Source organism: Coregonus lavaretus (assembly GCF_964263955.1).
Source record: "Coregonus lavaretus genome assembly, contig: HAP1_SCAFFOLD_47, whole genome shotgun sequence".
Taxonomy (NCBI): Eukaryota; Metazoa; Chordata; class Actinopteri; order Salmoniformes; family Salmonidae; genus Coregonus; species Coregonus lavaretus.
In genome coordinates, this window is record NW_028161510.1 from 2,839,519 (window position 1) to 2,863,797 (window position 24,279).

The 24,279-nt window shown below is 42.6% G+C and overlaps 1 protein-coding gene across 1 annotated transcript in view; it reads right to left on the reverse strand.

Annotated features, from left to right (window-relative positions):
- Positions 1 to 24,279, reverse strand: part of LOC311120525 (uncharacterized protein) — a gene marked incomplete at both ends in the record, with an annotated part of 60,261 nt that overhangs the window by 4,030 nt on the left and 31,952 nt on the right. Inside the window, one exon of the mRNA XM_084195109.1 lies at positions 17,736 to 17,969. Within this exon, the coding sequence (XP_084051235.1) occupies positions 17,736 to 17,969 (234 nt within the window). The remainder of the gene's footprint in view (positions 1 to 17,735; positions 17,970 to 24,279) is intronic.

Here is a 24,279-nt window from a genome sequence, read left to right on the forward strand (position 1 = left end):
TGTCCTGAAGCCACTCAAGCATTATCTTGGCTATGTGCTTTTGGTCGTTGTCCTGTTGGAAGGTGAACCTTTGCCCCAGTGAGGTGCCGAGCACTCTGGAGTAGGTTTTCATCAAGGATCTCTCTGTAATTTTCTCTGTTCATCTTTCCCTCGATCCTGATTAGTCTCCAAGTCCCTGCCACTGAAATACAGTGGGGAAAAAAAGTATTTAGTCAGCCACCAATTGTGCAAGTTCTCCCACTTAAAAAGATGAGAGAGGCCTGTAATTTTCATCATAGGTACACGTCAACTATGACAGACAAAATGAGGAAAAAAAATCCAGAAAATCACATTGTAGGATTTTTTATGAATTTATTTGCAAATTATGGTGGAAAATAAGTATTTGGTCAATAACAAAAGTGTCTCAATACTTTGTTATATACCCTTTGTTGGCAATGACACAGGTCAAACATTTTCTGTAAGTCTTAACAAGGTTTTCACACACTGTTGCTGGTATTTTGGCCAATTCCTCCATGCAGATCTCCTCTAGAGCAGTGATGTTTTGGGGCTGTCGCTGGGCAACACGGACTTTCAACTCCCTCCAAAGATTTTCTATGGGGTTGAGATCTGGAGACTGGCTAGGCCACTCCAGAACCTTGAAATGCTTCTTACGAAGCCACTCCTTCGTTGCCCGGGCGCTGTGTTTGGGATCATTGTCATGCTGAAAGACCCAGCCACGTTTCATCTTCAATGCCCTTGCTGATGGAAGGAGGTTTTCACTCAAAATCTCACGATACATGGCCCCATTCATTCTTTCCTTTACACGGATCAGTCGTCCTGGTCCCTTTGCAGAAAAACAGCCCCAAAGCATGATGTTTCCACCCCCATGCTTCACAGTAGGTATGGTGTTCTTTGGATAAAACTCAGCATTCTTTGTCCTCCAAACACAATGAGTTGAGTTTTTACCAAAAAGTTATATTTTGGTTTCATCTGACCATATGACATTCTCCCAATCCTCTTCTGGATCATCCAAATGCACTCTAGCAAACTTAAGACGGACCTGGACATGTACTGGCTTAAGCAGGGGGACACGTCTGGCACTGCAGGATTTGAGTCCCTGGCGGAGTAGTGTGTAACTGATGGTAGACCTTGGTCCCAGCTCTCTGCAGGTCATTCACTAGGTCCCCCCATGTGGTTCTGGGATTTTTGCTCACCGTTCTTGTGATCATTTTGACCCCACGGGGAGCCCCAGATCGAGGGAGATTATCGGTGGTCTTGTATGTCTTCCATTTCCTAATAATTGCTCCCACAGTTGATTTCTTCAAACCAAGCTGCTTACCTATTGCAGACTCAGTCTTCCCAGCCTGGTGCAGGTCTACAATTTTGTTTCTGGTGTCCTTTGACAGCTCTTTGGTCTTGGCCATAGTGGAGTTTGGAGTGTGACTGTTTGAGGTTGTGGACAGGTGTCTTTTATACTGATAACAAGTTCAAACAGGTGCCATTAATACAGGTAACGAGTGGAGGACAGAGGAGCCTCTTAAAGAAGAAGTTACAGGTCTGTGAGAGCCAGAAATCTTGCTTGTTTGTAGGTGACCAAATACTTATTTTCCACCATAATTTGCAAATAAATTCATTAAAAATCCTACAATGTGATTTTCTGGATATATTTTTCTCAATTTGTCTGTCATGGTTGACGTGTACCTATGATGGAAATTACCGGCCTCTCTCATCTTTTTAAGTGGGAGAACTTGCACAGTTGGTGGCTGACTAAATACTTTTTTTCCCCACTGTACATCCCCACAGCTTGATGCTGCCACCCCCATGTTTCACCGTAGGGATGATAACAGGTTCCTCTAGACGTGACACTTGGCATTCAGGCAAAGAGTTCAATCTTGGTTTCATCAGACCAGAGAATCTTGTTTCTCATGGTCTGAGAATCATTTAGGTGCCTTTTGGCAAACTCCAAGCGGGCTGTCATGTGCTTTTTACTGAGGAGTGGATTCCGTCTGGCCACTCTACCATAAAGGCCTGATTGACTGAGTGCTACAGAGATGGTTGTCCTTCTGGAAAGTTCTCTCATTTCCACAGAGGAACTCTGGAGCTCTGTCAGAGTGACCATCGGGTTCTTGTTCACCTCCCTGACCAAGGCCCTTCTCAACGGATTGTTCAGTTTGGCCGGGCGGCCAGCACTAGGAAGAGTCTTGGTGGTTCCAAAGGTCTTCCTTTTAAGAAGGATGTTGGCCACTGTGTTCTTGGAGACCTTCACTGCTGCAGAAGTGTTTTGGTACACTTCCCCAGATCTGTGCCGTGACACAATCCTGTCTCAAAGCTCTAAGGACCATTCCTTTGATCTCATGGCTTGGTATTTGCTCTGACATGCACTGTCAACTGTGGGACCTTATATAGACAGGTGTGTGCCTTTCCAAATCATGTCCAATCAATTGAATTTACCACAGGTAAGTTGTAGAAACATCTCAAGGATGATCAATGGAAACACTGCAAAGGGTCTGAATACTTATGTAAATAAGGTATCTGTTTTAAATTTGTAATACATTTGCAAAACATTTTTTTTTTTTTTATTACTGTTTTCGTTTTGTCACTTAAGGGGTATTGTGTGTAGATTGATGAGGGAACATTTTATTTTTATCAATTTTAGAATCAGGCTGTAAAGTTCTGAGATGAGCTAAAGGCTAGAGCTGCCGCTTTCAAGGAGCAGGACTCGAACCCCGGCTTCGATGCTCGTCGGATGTGGCAGGGCTTGCAAACTATTACGGACTACAAAAGGAAGCACAGCCGCGAGCTGCCCAGTGACACGAGCCTATCAGACGAGCTAAATGACTTATAAGCTCACTTCGAGGCAAGCAACACTGAAGCATGCATGAGAGCATCAGCTGTTCCGGACGATTGTGTGATCACGCTCTCCACAGCCGATGTGAGTAAGACATTTAAACAGGTCAACATTCACAAGACCGCAGGGCCAGATGGATTACCAGGACGTATACTCCGAGCATGCGCTGACCAACTGGCAAGTGTCTTCACTGACATCCACAGATGGTGCAATCTCTATTGCACTCCACACTGTCCTTTCCCACCTGGACAAAAGGAACACCTACGTGAGAATGCTATTCATTGACTACAGCTTACCGTTCAACACCATAGTGCCCTCAAAGCTCATCACTAAGCTAAGGAACCTGGGACTAAACACCTCCCTCTGCAACTGGATCCAGGACTTTCTGATGGGCTGCCCCCAGGTGGTAAGGGTAGGTAACAACACATCTGCCATGCTGATTCTCAACACAAGGGCCCCTCAGGGGTGCGTGCTCAGTCCCCTCCTGTACTCCCTGTTCACCCATGATTATATGGCCAAGCACGACTTCAACACCATCATTAAGTTTGCCGACAACACAACAGTGGTAGGCCTGATCACTGACAACAATGAGACAGCCTATAGGGAGGAGGTCAGAGACCTGCCAGTGTGGTGCCAGGATAACAACCTCTCCCTCAACGTGACCATGATTGTGGACTACAGAAAAAGGAGGACTGAGCACACCCCCATTCTCATCAACGGGGCTATAGTGGAGCAGGTTGAGAGCTTCAAGTTCCTTGGTGTCCACATCACCAAAAAACTATAATGGTCCAAACACACCAAGACAGTCGTGAAGAGGGCACGACAACGCCTACTCCCCCTCAAGAGACTGAAAAGATTTGGCACGGGTCCTCAGATCCTCAAAAAGTTATCCAGCTGCACCATTGAGAGCATCCTGATTGGTTGCATCACCGCCTGGTACGGCAACTGCTCGGCCTCCGACTGCAAGGCGCTACAGAGGGTAGTGCGTACGGCCCAGTACATCACTGAGGCCAAGCTTCCTGCCATCCAGGACCGCTATACCAGGCGGTGTCAGAGGAAGGCCCAAAAAATGGCAAAGACTCCAGCCACCCTAGTCATACACTGTTCTCTCTGCTACCGCACGGCAAGCGGTACCAGAGCGCCAAGTCTAGGTAAAAAAGGTGTCTTAACAGATTCTACCCCCAAGCCATAAGACTCTTGAACAGTTAATCAAATTGCTACCTGGACTATTTGCATTGTTCCCACCCCACCCCCATTTTTACGCTGCTGCTACTCTCTGTTTATTATCCATGCATAGTCACTTTACATCTACCTACATGTCCATATTACCTCAATTACCTCGACTAACCGGTGCCCCCGCACATTGACTCTGTACAGGAACCCCCTGTATATTGCCTCGCTACTGTTTTTTATTGTTGCTCCTTAATTATTTGCTATATTTCTTTTTTCTTTCTTAAAACTGCCTTGTTGGTTAAGGGCTTAAGTAAGTAAGTATTTCACTGTAAAGTCTACACCTGTTGTATTCGGCGCATGTGAAAATTAACATTTGATTTGTTCTAGAGTATTGTAAAGATAGGGGGTTGACTGGGACAGGCAATGTAACATCCATAATGTTTTTAGGAAAAGTTTTTGTAAAACATGCACCTTACATAAGATCATCTTGAAACTTTCTCTCTAAATCTAACTTTCATCAAGGTTTTAAATAGTCTATTGGTTTCTCTCTTTTCATTGGCAGAATCCTTTTTCAGTGTTATGATATTCATAACATCCATATCCACCAGTCTATCTTCATGTCAACTAACATAACTGTCTACTGTGGTGGAAATATACCAGTCTATCTTAATGTCAACTAACATAACTGTCTACTGTGGTGGATATATACCAGTCTATCTTAATGTCAACTAACATAACTGTCTACTGTGGTGGATATATACCAGTCTATCTTAATGTCAACTAACATAACTGTCTACTGTGGTGGATATATACCAGTCTATCTTAATGTCAACTAACAGAACTGTCTACTGTGGTGGAAATATACCAGTCTATCTTCATGTCAACTAACATAACTGTCTACTGTGGTGGAAATATACTATTTTATTTGTTCAAACTAAACTACAGCACTTACTTTGATGAGTCAAATCTGCTCCTTTCTTCTCTTCTCCTCCTCTCACAGTTCCACTCAGCCCCGTTGTTTTCCTGCAGTCCACCAGCCGCACAGACAACCTCTTCAGACCCAGCAGTAAGGTGCTACTGGGAGAGGTACGACACGGGGACTCTGGGAGGGCGGAAGGGCTAGCGTTGTCCTGGTAACCATATAGAGGGGACACAGACACATGTAATTATGGATGCTGATGTCACTGTTGTCATAAAGTGCTTTACAGAAACCCAGACCCCGATAGAGCAAGCTGTATGCTAGACCAGACCAAGCTGTACCATCTGGTGTTCTGATCTGGAGAGACTCTTCTCTGCCTCGTCAGTATCAGGATGTTGTTGAGGCTCCCCAGAGGATCCATGATAGTCATGACTCTCTCCTGTGTGAACGAGAACATCAAACTGAATAAATGATATTATTATTATTATATCAAACAGATGGTAAACTTATGATCTGTTATAATCACAGGGTCTTACAAGAGGCATGAATGTGTCTAAACAGGGCCTTAAATTGCCACTTTCATTGTGCTTTTATAAAATCATGTTTGATGCAAATGTAAAAGGGTCTTTCCACAAAATGGGTGCCCTTTGATATTTTAAATAGAAATTAAGCACCAATATTGAATTTTAAAAGCCTGTTATATTCGATGAAGTGCACTTTAATGTAGACCACATGGAGAATTCAATAAATCTAATTTAAAAGTCCAAAAAATATATGTACCAATGGCAGACAATTCCTACAGTACTGAACAACATATTCAAGTGCAGAACTTCAGTAGAATGCCCCTTTAAAACCCCACATTAGTTCAAGAACTGCATAGTTTGTGCCCCTGTTTTAAAGACAATACTCACTGGTGTTAATCGGATCTTCAGTCTCCTCCTCCTCCTTTTTCACTCCCAAAACGTCTTCCTCCTCTTTTATTGAGATAGCCTCCTCTTCCTCTTTTACTCCAAAAGGTTCTTCCTCTTCTTTCACTACATTCTCTTCTTTCAATGTTATGGCATCTTCCTCCTTTTTGATTCTGATAGTTTTTACCTTCTCCTCTTCCACTCTGACAACCTCTTTCCCATCTTCCTCTTTCACTGTAATATCATACTGTTCTTCTTTCAATGTGATAGCCTCCTCTTCCTCCTTTTTCATTCTGAAAGCTTCTTCCTCTCCTTTCACCAGAGCTTCTTTCTCCGTCTAGTTTAGTGAGCTCAAGCTCCGAGCGATTAACCTAGTGCAGTATCAATTTAACACATTTGCTAATTCAACAACCAAATTACGTTTAAATGAACTAGTAGATAGGTACACATAATTATGTTGTAAACACTAAGATTAAATACACAAGATTGGTCTAAAGAGCTTCAATGTTTCGGTTTTATGTTTGCTAGCATCTAACGATGGTTGAATCAGTAGCCTTTTTTCGCTGTTTTTTCGTCCACTACAATATACGTCACACAAGAAGCATCTTCTGAAAGTCTCACAGCGCCATCTGCTGACTGGAGTGGGTAACAAAGATTGGGAAAATAAATCAATGTCATGAGAAGTAATTTAAAAACAACCAGATGTTATGTTTTCACTTACTTCTTACAGCCAATACTTTCCTCCAGGGCTGACCTGCCCATTAGGCATTTTCAAAAATGTATGCACGCATGACTGTAAGTCGCTTTGGATAAAAGCGTCTGCTAAATGGCATATTATTATTATTATTATTCTGTTTGATGGAAATTAAATTTAAATTAAAGTTTTTCTATTAACGGTGGGATTTTTGAGTGCGAAAAACAGAAAAACAGGGACAAATCAGAAACCTGGAAAAACTAAACGGAGAAAAACTTTCAAACAAACAAACAACGTAATTGGGCGGGGGGTTAGAGTCTGTGCACAGCCCTGGGCAAGAGGCTCACAAATATTTACAGTGGGGAGAACAAGTATTTGATACACTGCCGATTTTGCAGGTTTTCCTACTTACAAAGCATGTAGAGGTCTGTAATTTTTATCATAGGTACACTTCAACTGTGAGAGACGGAATCTAAAACAAAAATCCAGACAATCACATTGTATGATTTTTAAGTAATTAATTTGCATTTTATTGCATGACATAAGTATTTGATCACCTACCAACCAGTAAGAATTCCGGCTCTCACAGACCTGTTAGTTTTTCTTTAAGAAGCCCTCCTGTTCTCCACTCATTACCTATATTAACTGCTCCTGTTTGAACTCGTTACCTGTACAAAAGATAAAAGACACCTGCCCACACGCTCAATCAAACAGACTCCAACAACTCCACAATGGCCAAGACCAGAGAGCTGTGTAAGGACATCAGGGATAAAATTGTAGACCTACACAAGGCTGGGATGGGCTACAGGACAATAGGCAAGCAGCTTGGTGAGAAGGCAACAACTGTTGGCGCAATTATTAGAATATGGAAGAAGTTCAAGATGACGGTCAATCACCCTCAGTCTGGGGCTCCATGCAAGATCTCACCTCGTGGGGCATCAATGATCATGAGGAAGGTGAGGGATCAGCCCAGAACTACATGGCAGGACCTGGTCAATGACCTGAAGAGAGCTGGGACCACAGTCTCAAAGAAAACCATTAGTAGGTAGGTCTGCCTGAGTATAAGTAAGTCTTAGGCTTGTCTTGTGAACACTACGAGAGAGACGAAACCTCCAGAGAGAGAAACCACAGACAACTCGTGGGGGTTACAAGCAGACAAGGACCATGCTCATTATACATTTTTTCTAAGAAAGGAAATAAAAACACTTTCCAAAAAAAAGAAAACATGTATTGTGTAGTATTGTGTAGTATTGTGTAGTATTGTGTAGTATTGTGTAGTATTGTGTAGTATTGTGTAGTAATAACATGTATGATCTATATAAAGATCTTTAGTAATAAAACATTAGTGACATAGTTTAATATTTAATATTACATAGTAAACTTTAATCATTGTAATATGTATGTTTAAATGTCTGTACTAAAGTTTTTGAAGATAATAAAAGGTTTGAAATAAAATTTTATTTACCTTCAATGAATTACATCTCTCTCTCCCTCTGTCTCTCCCTCTCTCTGTCTCTCTCCCTCTGTCTCTCTCTCTCTCTCTGTCTCTCTCACTATCACTATATCTCTCCCCTTGGGTGGGAATGTTAAGGGTCAAGAAGTTGTGAATCTAGGGGGGTCCTTGCACACAGGGGAACTGTATGTAAACAAAATGATTAACAACTCGGACCCCCAAGTCTCTTTGAAACATATGTTTTACTAACGACCTAAACAGATAATTTGTACCCTTTTAAAAAGCAATCCAGATTTAATGGTCAAGACGTTGTGAACCTAGGGGGGCCCTTGCACACATGTTGTGTTTAGGTACACAACATGATTAACAACTTGGACACCAAGTGTCTTTGAAACATATGTTTCTGTTTACGAAGGAATAAATGATTGACAGAATATAGACCACAAACAATATATAGACAGGTGTGTGCCTTTCCAAATCATGTCCAATCAATTGATTTTACCACAGGTGGACTCCAATCAAGTTGTAGAAACATCTCAAGAATGATCAATGGAAACAGGATGCACCTGAGCTCAATTTCAAGACTCATAGAAAAGGGTCTGAATACTTATGTAAATAAGGTATTTCTGTTGTTTGTTTTTAATACATTTTCTAACATTTCTAAAAGCCTGTTTTTGCTTTGTCATTATGGGGTATTGTGTGTAGATTGCTGAGGAAATTGTTTTATTTAATCTATTTTAGAATAAGGCTGTAAGGTAACAAAATGTGGAAAAAGTCAAGGGGTCTGAATACTTTCAGAAGGCACTGTTAGTGATTGAGGAGAGAGCATAATTGCTATATTCTAATTACAATTATTGACCTATAAGAGAACACATGACCAAAGCAAGGTGTGACCTATATAGAATTAAAACAACGTTATTCTATTTTTCAATAGTAGCCCCTCCCATTGTGTGAAGCAGTTGTAGTCTTTCTTGGCATGTATCCTTCAGTAGCCTCCAACTGCTCTTAAACACTAGTAAAACTAAATGCATGCTTTTCAATCGAACGCTGCTGGCACCCGCCCACCCGACTAGAATCACCACTCTCGACGGGTCTGACCTAGAGTATGTGGACAACTACAAATACCTAGGTGTCTGGTTAGACTGTAAACTCAACTTCCAGACTCACATAAAGAATCTCCAATCCAAAGTTAAATCTAGAATCGGCTTCCTATTTCGCAACAAAGCCTCCTTCACTCATGCTGCCAAACATGCCCTCGTAAAACTGACTATCCTACCGATCCTTGACTTCGGCGATGTCATTTACAAAATAGCCTCCAACACTCTACTCAGCAAATTGGATGTAGTCTATCACAGTGCCATCCGTTTAGTCTCCAAAGCCCCATACACTACCCACCACTGTGACCTGTACGCTCTTGTTGGCTGGTCCTCACTACATGTTCGTCGTCAAACCCACTGGCTCCAGGCCATCTATAAATCACTGCTAGGCAAATCCCCGCCTTATCTTAGCTCATTGGTCACCATAGCAGCACCCACCCGTAGTCTGCGCTCCAGCAGGTATATCTCACTGGTCATTCCCAAAGCCAACACCTCCTTTGGCCGCCATTCCTTCCAGTTCTCTGCTGCCAATGACTGGAACGAATTGCAAAAATCTCTGAAGCTGGAGACTCTTATCTCCCTCAATAACTTTAAGCATCAGTTGTCAGAGCACCTTACCGATCACTGCACCTGTACACAGCCCATCTGAAATTAGCCCACCCAACTACCTCATCCCTATATTGTTATTTATTTTGCTCTTTTGCACCCCAGTATCTCTATTTGCACATCATCTCTTGCACATCTAGCATTCCAGTCAGGGACGGCCTGTTCAATAGGGCGATATGGGCGACGCACTGCCAAACGGGAAAAGGAAGGGATTTTTTTTCTAATCAATTATATCACGGCAACAGTAGTTATCAGTGTTCACGTCTGATCTGCCAGCCACTAAATGTCAAATCAGGCTAAAGTCGTGCTTCAAATGGCCCCGCCCGTTTTTGGGGCGATTTCAGTCAGGTTGAAAATCGCCCAGAAGTCTCTCATAGCCTGTCATGTAAAATCTATTTTTTTCAAATTTCAAAGCTTTCAATACATTCTCTATGGGTGTCTGTGGGCTTGCACTTACGCGCTTTCGTCATACGTGACGTAACCATGAACGTAACTAAGACAATAGCGGCTAGCAGCGTCTCTGTTGCGACCTGCAGTGTGGCGTTATTTTATGTTTTTAATTTGTAGACTTAGTTTACAAACATTCTGCCAACCATGGATTTCCAGTGGTGGATTTTGGACTGATCTTGTTGATCGTGTACATACCCGCTACGAACGGACTAAATAATGAAAACGCTGCTGGCAGCGGAATCCAATACAAGCTGGGAGACTTGGCTGGATGACAGAGTCCCGGACAGAGAAGTGGAGCCGGCCGGCTTCACCCTGGTCAGAGCGGACCGCGATCCTGGTAAGAGAGCGACTCTGTACCCCGACATTGAACTGCTTTCTGTGTCATTGCGACCTTACTATCTGCCCCGTGAGTTCCCCCAATTGTTTGTTACCGTTGTGTACTGTTGATAATCACAAGTTTACTGGAGAACTGAGACCAAGTAGAGACTTTGGACAGGGTGGATATGGTATAATAAAGGCAGTTTATTCAGAGGTAAAGATATCTGGAATCGCGTGCACGGACTCGTTCGTCAAACTCTTAGGGAGAAGAGAGCCCCGAAAACATTGTGTGCAGACATTTTATACAAAAATGATGTAGGTTGAATCTAGTAGTTCTGATCTTCTGATTGGTCCTGATGAGTTGGGCGAGGTCCCCTCCACTGTTGCATTGGCTCTGAGTCGGGTTCTCTGTCTTCAAATGTTCAGCCTAAAGAGAGGGGATTTGTGTGTGTGTGTGTGTGTGTGTTTAACAGTGATGATGATGTGTGTGTGTGTGTGTGTGTTATCAGTGATGATGTGTGTGTGTGTGTGTGTGTGTGTGTGTGTGTGTGTGTGTGTGTGTGTGTCCTCAGAGCAAGAACTCGTGAGTTGGAAGAACTGAGAGACCTATGGCGTGGGTGTTGTCCTTGGCCACCTGCTGACAAGGCTGACAAGATAGGACTCTTTTGTCCATTGTTATAGGATAGGAACAGCATTTATTGAAAACAAACGCCCAACACAAAATGGGTCATGCACAAGATTTTAGTCAGACCAAGCTATAACATTATATATTTACTACGACAGTACATTCAACCAAAAGCTAATATAACAAAGGCATCAGAGATTATTTATAATCTGTCACAGAAACTGGAATCCATCTCCCCAGATCAGTCAATAAATGCTTCTGGTATTGATTTATATGCTGCCCCTGTCTTCATGTTGTTGCTGGACATATCTTTTTTTAAATGTGTGTAGGTCACCTAAATCATCAGAAAAATTGCCCCTCCTGAGAATTTTTTCAGGAGCCGCCACTGATTCCAGTGTTAATACTATTGTAATTATTCTGCACTATAGCCTATTTACTGCCTTACCTCAATAACTTGCTACATTTGCACACACTGTATATATATTTTCTGTTGTATTTCTGACTTTATGTTTTTTTACCCCATATGTAACTCTGTGTTGTTGTTGTTTTTTTGTTATTGCACTACTATGCTTTATCTTGGCCAGGTTGCAGTTGTAAATGAGAACCTGTTCTCAACTGGCTTACCTGGTTAAATAAAGGTGAAATAAAAAAAATAAAATAAAAATAAAAAAAGTATCCAGACACCAGATTGGCAGTAGAAAGGAGCCTGTTCCTCGCATGCTTCCTCCCAATCATTGACTGGCTTGACCACTCCCCCACATGACCACAGGACCAGCACCGCTGTCAGATCTTCATTCCCACAGCCTTCATCACCGTCCCTGGAGTCTCTTCACTGTCTGATATTCATTCCCACAGCCTTCATCACCGTCCCTGGAGTGTCTTCACTGTCTGATCTTCATTCCCACAGCCTTCATCACCGTCCCTGGAGTCTCTTCAATGTCTGATCTTCATTTCCACAGACTTCATCACCGTCCCTGGAGTCTCTTCACTGTCTGATCTTCATTTCCACAGACTTCATCACCGTCCCTGGAGTCTCTTCACTGTCTGATCTTCATTTCCACAGACTTCATCACCGTCCCTGGAGTCTCTTCACTGTCTGATCTTCATTTCCACAGACTTCATCACCGTCCCTGGAGTCTCTTCACTGTCTGATCTTCATTTCCACAGACTTCATCACCGTCCCTGGAGTCTCTTCACTGTCTGATCTTCATTTCCACAGACTTCATCACCGTCCCTGGAGTCTGCAGGCACATCCTGTTCCTATTAAGACAGCTGACCAGCTGAGAGCAGGTGGGCTCTCCTGTCAACATGAGGCTCCTGCTGCTGCCCTCAAAAGGCACATTGACAGATTTTTCACCTAGTCGTCTCGGGGATTCAAACCAGGGACCTTTCGGTTAGTGGCCCAACACTCTTAACCGCTAGGCTACCTGTAGCAGGAGCCTCATGTTGACAGGTGAGCCCACCTTTATTTTTCCCTCATTATGAACATTCATATTGGACTGGACAGCTAGCTAACTGGTCAACCGATCAACCTATTGTGTGTATTGAACATTCATGATGATAAAAAGATTGTGGGGGCTGTTTTGTAAGACTTCAGTGATATTATCGATCATAGTCTGCTGCTGGATAAACGTATGTGTTATGGCTTTACACCCCCTGCTATAATGTGGATAAAGAGTTACTTGTCTAACAGAACACAGGGTGTTCTTTAAAGGTGTCACGATCGTCGGATATAGAGGACCAAGGCGCAGCGTGGAAGGTGAACATACTTATTTATTAAATGATACACGAACAAAACAACAAATCGATACGTGATGTCCACAGGTGCAAAACACAAACCAACACGGAACAAGATCCCACAAACACTGTGGGAAAACCACCTGACTAAATATGGTTCCCAATCAGAGACAACCAGCAACAGCTGATACTCGTTGCCCCTGATTGAGAACCACTCTGGCCAACATAGATATACAAAAACTAGACTAGACACAACGAGCACAAAACATAAACTCTACACACCCTGGCTCAACTTAAAAGAGTCCCTAGAGCCAGGGCGTGACAGTACCCCCCCCTAAAGGCGCGGACTGCGACCGCGCCTAAACATCACCGAACAGGGGAGGGCTGGGTGGGCATTCCTCCTCGGAGGCGGTTCCGGCTCCGGGCTTGACCACCACCCTCTACTAACCCCCCCGTAGTGCCCCTGGTCTGGTCTAGCACCACTGGCTGGAGCTGGACTGGACTTCAGTGGAGCGGATTGCTCAGGCTCCGGTGTGGAGCAGCTGACCGGTACCTGACCAGGCACCGGTGAAACGGGCACGGGCTGGCGATGCGCACCACAGGTTTGGTGCGGGGAGCAGGAACAGGCCGGACCAGGCTGGCGACGCGCACCATTGGCTTGGTGCGGGGAGCAGGAACAGGCCGGACCGGGCTGGCGATGCGCACCACAGGTTTGGTGCGGAGAGCAGGAATGGGCCGGGCCGGGCTGGCGACGCGCACCATTGGCTTGGTGCGGGGAGCAGGAACAGGCCGGGCCGGGCCGGGCTGGCGACGCGCACCATAGGCTTGGCGCGATGGACAGGAACAGGCCGGACCGTACTGGGAACACACACCACTGGCCTTACACGAGGATCAGGAACGGGCCGGACCGGACTGGCAACACACTTCAGTACCTCTCGCCGTGCCTCTACATTTTCCTTCCCTCTATACACCAATGGCTCCCGTAACCCGGTGGCCTTCTCTCCTCGTCCACCAACTCGCCCCTTATCTGCCTCCAGTGGCCCCGTCGTCCCTGCCATGTGCCCCCCCCTAAAAATGTATTGGGGGTGCCCCTCGCCTGTCCGACGACTGCCCGGTTGGCGCCGCTTCTCCTCTCCTGCCTGGGCACGCTGCTTGGTCCTGTATTGGTGGGATCTTCTGTCACGATCGTCGGATATAGAGGACCAAGGCGCAGCGTGGAAGGTGAACATACTTATTTATTAAATGATACACGAACAAAACAACAAATCGATACGTGACGTCCACAGGTGCAAAACACAAACCAACACGGAACAAGATCCCACAAACACTGTGGGAAAACCACCTGACTAAATATGGTTCCCAATCAGAGACAACCAGCAACAGCTGATACTCGTTGCCTCTGATTGAGAACCACTCTGACCAACATAGATATACAAAAACTAGACTAGACACAACGAGCACAAAACATAAACTCTACACACCCTGGCTCAACTTAAAAGAGTCCCTAGAGCCAGGGCGTGACAAAAGGAAGCCTCTCCAAGATAATCCAGGTAGAATCAGGAATTCCCCAGGGCAGCTGTCTAGAACTCTTGCTTTTTCCCATCTTTACTAACGACATGCCACTGGCTTTGAGTAAAGCCAGTGTGTCTATGTATGCAGATGACTCAACACTATACACGTCAGCTACTACAGCAACTGAAATAACTGCAACACTTAACAAAGAGCTGCAGTTAGTTTCAGAATGGGTGGCAAGGAATAAGTTAGTCCTGAATATTTCCTAAACTAAAAGCATTGTATTTGGGTCAAATCATTCACTAAACCTCAACCTCAACTACATCTCGTAATGAATTGAGCAAGTTGAGGTGACTAAAGTGCTTGGAGTAACCCTGGATTGTAGACTGTCATGGTCAAAGCATATTGATACAACAGTCACTAAAATGAGGAGAAGTATGTCCATAATTCAGCGCTGCTCTGCCTTCTTATCAACACTATCAACAAGGCAGGTCCTACAGGCCCTAGTTTTGTCGCACCTAGACTACTGTTCAGTAGTGTGGTCAGGTGCCACAAAGAGGGACTTGGGAAAATTGCAGTTGGCTCAGAACAGGGCAGCATGGCTGGCACTTAAAAGTACACGGAGAGCAAACATTAATGACATGCATGTCAGTCTCTCCTGGCTCAGAGTGGAAGAGAGATTGACTTCATCACTGCTTGTTATTGTAAGAGGTGTCGACAAGCTGAATGTACCGAGCTGTCGGTTTGGAATACTGGCACACAGCTCGACACCCATACATACCCCACAAGACATGCCACCAGAGGTCTCTTCACAGTCCCCAAGTCCAGAACAAACTATGGGAGGCGCACAGTACTACATAGAGCCATGACTACATGGAACTCTATTCCACATCAGGTAACTGATGCAAGCAGTAGAATCAGATTTTTTAAAAACAGGTAAAAATACACCTTTTGGAACAGCGGGGACTGTGAAGCAACACAGACACATGCATACAAACACACGATAACATACGCACTATACACACAGATTTTGTGTTATAGATATGTGGTAGTAGAGTAGATGCCTGAGGGCACACACTTAATATGTTGTGAAATCTGTTGTATTGTAATGTTTTTTAAATGTATAACTGCCTTAATTTTGCTGGACCCCAGGAAGAGTAGCTGCTGCCTTGGCAGCAGCTAATGGGGATCCTTAATATATACAAATAAAAATGTTGGACTGGACAGCTAGCTAACTGGCTACCGATCAACCTATTGTGTGTATTGAACATTCATATTGGACTGGAGAGCTAGCTAACTGGCTACCGATCAACCTATTGTGTGTATTGAACTTTCATATTGGACTGGACAGCCTTACATATAGAGTAGCACCACCACCCATCAGCCAGTTCTCTTCTTGACATCAAAGCCTCAGTGTATTGTTGGTATAGAAGTTTTTGATTAATAATCCTATTTATTTCAAGCCACACTAAGATGTCACCATACTGTTCCTTTAAAGCCCCGCTCTGTAAGATATAAATCATCAGAGCGGCCCACCAACTTAAATGTAAACAATGGAGCAAATGCATCACATGTAAATATCACTTGATTATCAGAGGGAGCCAGATAGAACTACTGAGACATTCCAAATCAGGCTTCATCCATATCATGAAGGTGGATGTTGATCCAACCATTTCAAAAGTAATGACGGGGCTGATGGAAACAGGATATGCGGGTACAATTGTATAAATGCCGACAGACAATTTGTTCGGTCGTTTTACATTGTGGGGTCTTTATGTGTCTGTAAAAATGTATAAGCGAGAAATGGCGGTGGAAACTCCTTTATGCGCAAATACTTATATAATAACCATCATATCGAAGTTAGCTTGGAGTCACGCGATGATATGTTGTGTGGACCTCCCACTACGACTTGGGAACCCATGCAGTTTATTACGCTACAGATTAAATACATTATTAACTTCACAGGGTGGTGAAAGTGCACGTGATGAGCTTGATGCTCCGTTCCAATACATTTTCATGGTCTTATTCTGGTGACATGATGGTCGATGCTTGGTTGCCATTTGATAAATAAAATAATATTGCTCTTATCCATAATAATCTCATCATGTAGGTAGCCTACCCGCACTGTATCTGTGAGCTGTTGGCTACAGTGCACGTTTTCTACGTAACGCAACAGTTGTTTAAAACCATCAGTAGAGTTGAAAATGCGATGGAAACCCATTTAACTTTTATTTTTCATGGGAATTTATCAGCAAAGTTATTTTCTGGTGCACTACGTCATCACGCAAAGCCTTATATCCGCAATAAGTCTGTTTGATGGAAACATTTCTGTTGGGAAAATGTGTATGTTTCATGCAGATTTTAGAATATTCACATGAAAATCTGTCACACATTGCATGGAAACTTAGCTACTAAGGTGGATATTGATCCAAAATGTCACCCGTCATTGGATTTAGGTTGCCAGGTCAGTGAAAAATAAATAAAAATACCTTCTGTTTTCGGCTTTAAACAAATCCAATCCGTTTTCCACATTGCTCTAACATCATCACATGGATTTTTGTTGTTGAAATGACGTGGAAACAACGTTTATTCAACCAGTGGCAGACTTGTAAATGCCCCCAGGAAAGTCAAACGAGGAACTCTTCATTGAGACAATGATGAAACAGCAATCCGTGGGCGTATCTTTAAAGTTTCCTGTTCCTGGACAGGACTTTATTTATACAAGGACTCGGGGGCAAGCTGGTTTGCTACACAGGATGATACTCCCAAGAATAGGACATTATAATAGGATAGTTTCACAAGGTTAGTCACATGCTCAGTTATGTGGACACATACAATTAAAATGTTCCATTACAGAGTCCGTTAACATTTTCATTTCATTAAATCATCAGTGGGCCAACAATGCAAATGTAAACAATGTAGCAAATGCATAACATCCAAATATAATTTGATTATCTGTAGAGCTGGAGGAATGACACACCCAGATAAACACACACATAGTTTAAAAAATGACAATTTAAACAAATGGAATCTGATCTACTCTATATTCAAACTGACAAACTCCATGTTCAATTCATGTTTTCTAATAAAAACATAAAAATACATTTTTGAGTATACTTTGTTAATTACATTTAATATGGTATAAACAAGTAAACACAATCTCAGTCAACAATATAAGACAATGGGAGCACTGTGTATGTCCTCTGATTAACTTTAAGTCAATGAGATGTGAAATATCAATTTAAACACTAGGAGAAGTAATTAATTATTCTCTCCTGTGTGGATTCTCAGATGAGCTTTCATGTTTCCTAAATGGATAAAACTCTTTCCGCACAGGGGGCAGTGGTAAGGCTTCTCCCCTGTGTGGATTCGCTCATGAGCTTTCAGGTGTCCTAACCGTTTAAAACTCTTTCCACAGTGGGAGCAATGGAAAGGCTTCTCCCCTGTGTGTATTCGCTCATGAGCTTTCATGTTTCCTAAGTGGTTAAAACTCTTTCCACAATGGGCACAATGGTGTGGCTTCTCTACTGTGTGTGTCCTCTTATGTCTTTTCAGGCTTCCTAACTTGGTAAAACTCTTTCCAATCTGGGAGCAGAGGTGTCGTCTTGCTGGTTTGGACGTCTCTGGTTGATCCGACTTTGGTTTTTCTCCTGCCAAAGACAGTGTTTATTTAAAGAGAGACCTGAATGAAACCTCCACAAATTTCATCCAAATCAGATCCCTCAATAACCTGAGGACAGGTTTCATCAATTAAAACAATATTGGTGTGATTTCAAAACACAAAGCACATCCGTATTATCTCCCCGTTGTCGAAAGAGTCCGACACTGCTGTTTAAATGGCAATTTTTTAAATTTAGACATTCACACATTTTTAACATTTTGACTATCACTAATGTCATGATATTTTGGTTAAAGTAAAAAAGAATGTGAAATATTTTGTTCTTAAAAATATAAACGCAACATGTAAAGTGTTGGACCCATGTTTCATGAGCTGAAATAAAAGATCCCAGAAATGTTCCAAGCGCACGAAAGCTTATTTCTCTCAAATTGTGTGCACTAATTTGTTTACATCCCTGTTAGTGAACATGTCTCCTTTGCCAAGATAAGGCATATCAAGAAGCTGATTAAACAGCATGATCATTACACAGGTGCACCTTGTTCTGGGGACAATAAAAGGCCACTCTAAAATATGCAGTTTTGTCACACAACGTAAATATTGAGTCCCTTTACTCAGTACTTACAGGACAGTAGGTCTCCAGGAAGGGGGTTGAGCAGCCCTGGCTTATATAACTGTAAATCGTTGAAATTGTAGCGTTTATATATTTGTTCAATAAATATACAGTGAATACTTACACTACCGGTCAAAAGTTTTAGAACACCTACTCATTCAAGGGTTTTTCTTTATTTTTTACTATTTTCTACATTGTAGAATAATAGTGAAGACATCAAAACTATGAAATAACACATATGGAATCATGTAGTAACCAAAAAAGTGTTTAACAAATCAAAGTATATTTTATATTTGAGATTCTTCAAATAGTCACCCTTTACCTTGATGACAGATTTGCACACTCTTGGCATTCTCCCATGACCAGCTTCATGAGGTATTCACCTGGAATGCATTTCAATTAACAGGTGTGTCTTCTTAAAAGTTAATTTGTGGAATTTATTTCCTTAATACGTTTGAGCCAATCCGTTGTGTTGTGACAAGGTAGGCGGGGTATACAGAAGATAACCCTATTTGGTAAAAGACCAAGTCCATATTATGGCAAGAACGGCTCAAATAAGCAAAGAGAAATGACAGTCCATCATTTACTTCAAGACATGAAGGTCTGTCAATACGGAACATTTCAAGAACTTCGAAAGTTTCTTCAAGTGCAGTCACAAAAACCATAAAGTGATATGATGAAACTGGCTCTCATGAGGACCGCCACAGGAATGGAAGACCATGACCCAGAGTTACCTCTGGGACCGCCACATGAATGGAAGACCCAGAGTTACCTCTGGGACCGCCACAGGAATGGAAGACCATGACCCAGAGCTACCTCTGGGACCGCCACATGAATGGAAGACCCAGAGTTACCTCTGGGACCGCCACAGGAATGGAAGACCATGACCCAGAGTTACCTCTGGGACCGCCACAGGAATGGAAGACCATGACCCAGAGTTACCTCTGGGACCGCCACAGGAATGGAAGACCCAGATTTACCTCTGGGACCGCCACAGGAATGGAAGACCATGACCCAGAGCTACCTCTGCTGCAGAGGATAAGTTCAATAGAGTTACCAGCCTCAGAAATTGCAGCCCAAATAAATGCTTCACAGAGTTCAAGTAACAGACACATCTCAACATCAACTGTTCAGAGGAGACTGTTTGAATCAGGCCTTCATGGTCGAATTGCTGCAAAGAAACCACTACTAAAGGACACCAATAAGAAGAAGAGACTTGCTTGGGCAAAGAAACATGAGCAATGGACATTAGACCGGTGGAAATGTGTCCTTTGGTCTGGAGTCCAAATTGGAGATGTTTGGTTCCAACCGCTGTGTCTTTGTGAGGTGGTGACTTTGAAGAATCTAAAATATAACATTTTGATTTGTTTAACACTTTTTTGGTTACTACATGATTCCATATGTGTTGATGTCTTCACTATTATTCTACTTCTATTCTACTTCTATTGTGGTGTGGGTGAACGGATGATCATGTGTATTTCCCACCGTAAACCAAGGAGGAGGTGTTATTGTGTGGTGGTGCTTTGCTGGTGACACTGTCTGTGATTTATTTAGAATTACAGGCACACTTAACCAGCATGGCTACCACAGCATTCTGCAGCGATACGCCATCCCATCTGGTTTGGGCTTAATGGGACTGCAATTTGTTTTCAATAGGACAATGACCCAACACACCTCCAGGCTGTGTAAGGGCTATTTTACCAAGAAGAGTGATGTAGAGCTGCATCTGATGACCTGGCCTCCACAATCCCCCGACCTCAACCCAATTGAGATGGTTTGGGATGAGTTGGACCGCAGAGTGAAGGAAAAACAGCCAACAAGTGCTCAGCATATGTGGGAACTCCTTCAAGACTGTTGGAAAAGCATTCCAGGTGACTAACTCATGAAACTGTTTGAGAGAATGCCAAGAGTGTGCAAAGCTGTCATCAAGGCAAAGGGTGACTACTTTGAAGAAACTCATATAAAATATATTTTGACTTGTTTAACACTTTGCAGGTTACTACATGATTCCATGTGTTATTTCATAGTTTTGATGTCTTCACTATTATTCTACAATGTAGAAAATAGAACCCTTGAATGAGTAGGTGTGTCCAAACTTTTGACTGGTACTGTACATACAGTGCATTCGGAAAGTATTCAGACCCCTTGACTTTTTACACATTGTGTTACGTTTTTTTTTGTTTTTTTTATGTATTTCCCCCCAGCCTAGAGTCTTCTTGGGTATGACGCTACAAGCTTGGCACACCTGTATTTGGAGAGTTTCTCCCATTCTTCTCTGGAGATCCTCTCAAGCTCTGTCAGGTTGAATGGGGACCATCGCTGCACAGCTATTTTCAAGTCTACCAGAGATGATCGATCGGGTTAAAGTCCGGGCTCTGGCTGGGCCACTCAAGGACATTCAGAGACTTGTCCTGAAGCCACTCCTGCATTATCTTGGCTATGTACTTTTGGTCGTTGTCCTGTTGGAAGGTGAACCTTTGCCCCAGTGAGGTGTAAGTCGCTCTGGATAAGAGTGTCTGCTAAATGACTAAAATGTAAATGTAAAATGTGCCGAGTGCTCTTTAGCAGGTTTTCATCAAGGATCTCTCTGTACTTTTCTCTGTTAATCTTTCCCTCGATCATGACTAGCCTTCCAAGTCCCTGCCGCTGAAATACATCCCCACAGCTTGATGCTGCCACCACCATGCTTCACCACTGTAGGGATGATGACAGGTTTCCTCCAGGCATTTTAAGAAATAGAACACTAGTCACTTTAATAATGTTAACATATCGTGCACATCTCATCTCATATGTATATACTGTATTCTATATCTATCTATCTATCTATCTATCTATCTATCTATCTATCTATCTATCTATCTATCTATCTATCTATCTATCTATCTATCTATCTATCTATCTATACTATAATATTCTACTGTATCTTAGTCCATGCCACTCTGTCATTGCTTGTCCATATACAGTTGAAGTCGGAAGTTTACATACACTTAGGTTGGAGTCATTAAAACTCGTTTTTAAACCACTCCACACATTTCTTGTTAACAAGCTATAGTTTTGGCAAGTCGGTTAGGACATCTACTTTGTGCATGACACAAGTCATTTTTCCAACAATTGCTTACAGACAGATTATTTCACTTAGAATTCACTGTTTCACAATTCCAGTGGGTCAGACGTTTACATACACTAAATTGACTGCCTTTAAACAGCTTGGAAAATTCCAGAAAATGATGTCATGGCTTTAGAAGCTTCTGATAGGCTAATTGACATCATTTGAGTCAATTGGAGGTGTACCTGTGGATGTATTTCAATGCCTCTTTGCTTGGCATCATGGGAAAATCTAAAGAAATCAGCCAAGACCTCAGAAAAAGAATTGTAGACCTCCACAAGTCTGGTTCATCCTTGGGAGCAATTTCCTAACGCCTGAAGGTACCACGTTAATCTGTACAAACAATAGTACACAAGTATAAACACCATGGGACCACGCAGCCGTCATACCGCTCAGGAAGGAGACGCGTTCTGTCTTCTAGAGATGAACGTACTTTGGTGCGAAAAGTGCAAATCAATCCCAGAACAACAGGTATAAAAGTATCTATATCCAGAGTAAAACGAGTCCTATATCGACATAACCTGAAAAGCCGCTCAGCAAGGAAGAAGCCACTGCTCCAAAACCGCCATAAAAAAGCCAGACTATGGTTTGCAACTGCACATGGGGACAAAGGTCGTACCTTTTGGAGAAATGTCCTCTGGTCTGATTAAACAAAAATAGAACTGTTTGGCCATAATGACCATCGTTATGTTTGGAGGAAAAAGGGGTGGCTTGCAAGCCGAAGAACACCATCCCAAACGTAAAGCACGGGGGTGGCAGCATCATGCTGTGGGGGTGCTTTGCTGCAGGAGGGACTGGTGCACTTCACAAAATAGATGGCATCATGAGGAAGGAAAATGATGTGGATATATTGAAGCAACATCTCAAGACATCAGTCAGGAAGTTAAATCTTGGTCGCAAATGGGTCTTCCATATCGACAATGACCCCAAGCATACTTCCAAAGTTGTAGCAAAATGGCTTAAGGACAACAAAGTCAAGGTATTGGAGTGGCCATCACAAAGCCCTGACCTCAATCCTATAGAAAATGTGTGGGCAGAACTGAAAAAGCGTGTGCGAGCAAGGAGGCCTACAAACCTGACTCAGTTACACCAGCTCTGTCAGGAGGAAGAGGCCAAAATACACCCAACTTATTGTGGGAAGCTTGTGGAAGGCTACCCAAAACGTTTGACCCAAGTTAAACAATGCTACCAAATACTAATTGAGTGTATGTAAACTTCTGACCGACTGGAAATGTGATGAAAGAAATAAAAGCAAAATTCTATTATTGACATTTCACATTCTTAAAATAAAGTGGTGATCCTAACTGACCTAAGACAGGGAATTTTTACTAGGATTAAATGTCAGGAATTGTGAAAAACAGAGTTTAAATGTATTTGGCTAAGATGTATGTAAACTTCCGACTTCAACTGTATGTATAAATTTTAAATTCCATTCCTTACTAGTTTTGTTTGTATTGGGTATATGTTGTGAAATTGTTAGATATTACTTGTTAGATATTACTGCACTGTCGGAGCTAGAAGCACAAGCATTTCACTACACCCGCAATAACATCTGCTAAACTAAGCTATGTGACAAATTAAATTTGATTTGACGTGACGCTTGGCATTCAGGCAAAGAGTTCTATCTTGGTTTCATCAGACCAGAGAATCTTGTTTCTCATGGTCTGAGAGTCTTTAGGTGCCTTTTGGCAAACTCCAAACGGGCTGTCATGTGCTTTTTACTGAGGAGTGGCTTCCGTCTGGCCACTCTACCGTAAAGGCCTGATTGATGGAGTGCTACAGAGATGGTTGTCCTTCTGGAAGGTTCTCTGTCAGAGTGACCATCGGGTTTTTGTTGACCTCCCTGACCAAGGCGCTTCACCCCCGATTGTTCAGTTTGGCCGGGCGGCCAGCTCTAGGAAGAGTCTTGGTGGTTCCAAAGGTCTTCCTTTTAAGAAGGATGTTGGCCACTGTGTTGTTGGGGACCTTCACTGCTGCAGAAATGTTTTGGTACATTTCCCCAGATCTGTGCCGTGACAGAAACCTGTCTCAGGGCTCTAAGGACCATTCATTCGACCTCATGGCTTTGTTTTTGCTCTGACATGCACTGTATGTTGTAGAAACATCTCAAGGATGATCAATAGAAACATGATGCATCTCAGCTCAATATCGAGTCTCATAGCAAAGTGTCTGAATACTTATTTAAATTAGGTATGTTTTTTTATTTTTAATACATTTGCAAAAATTTATAAAAACCTGTTTTCGTTTTGTCATTAAGGGGTATTGTGTGTAGATTGATGAGGGACAAATTATTTTTAATTCATTTTAGAATCAGGCTGTAATGTAACAAAATATGTAAAAGGTCAAGGGGTCTGAATACTTTCCGAAGGCACTATATATAGCTATATTATAAAGAATGAAAAGGTTTGTTCATTCAGATGTCATGAATTCACTATGATATCATCATATTTGTATATGTTTTATTGATTGAAAAAAGTTTTTTCTCAAACATAAATAAACAATTCCAGGTGAAAGCCAAAGGCCATAGCTTTAATAAAATAACAAATTAACTGGCAAAGCAGCAGAGCGAGGTCCGCATTCAGCAACGTCACGAGGAACGTGACACATTTTTTTGCAGCCGTTTCA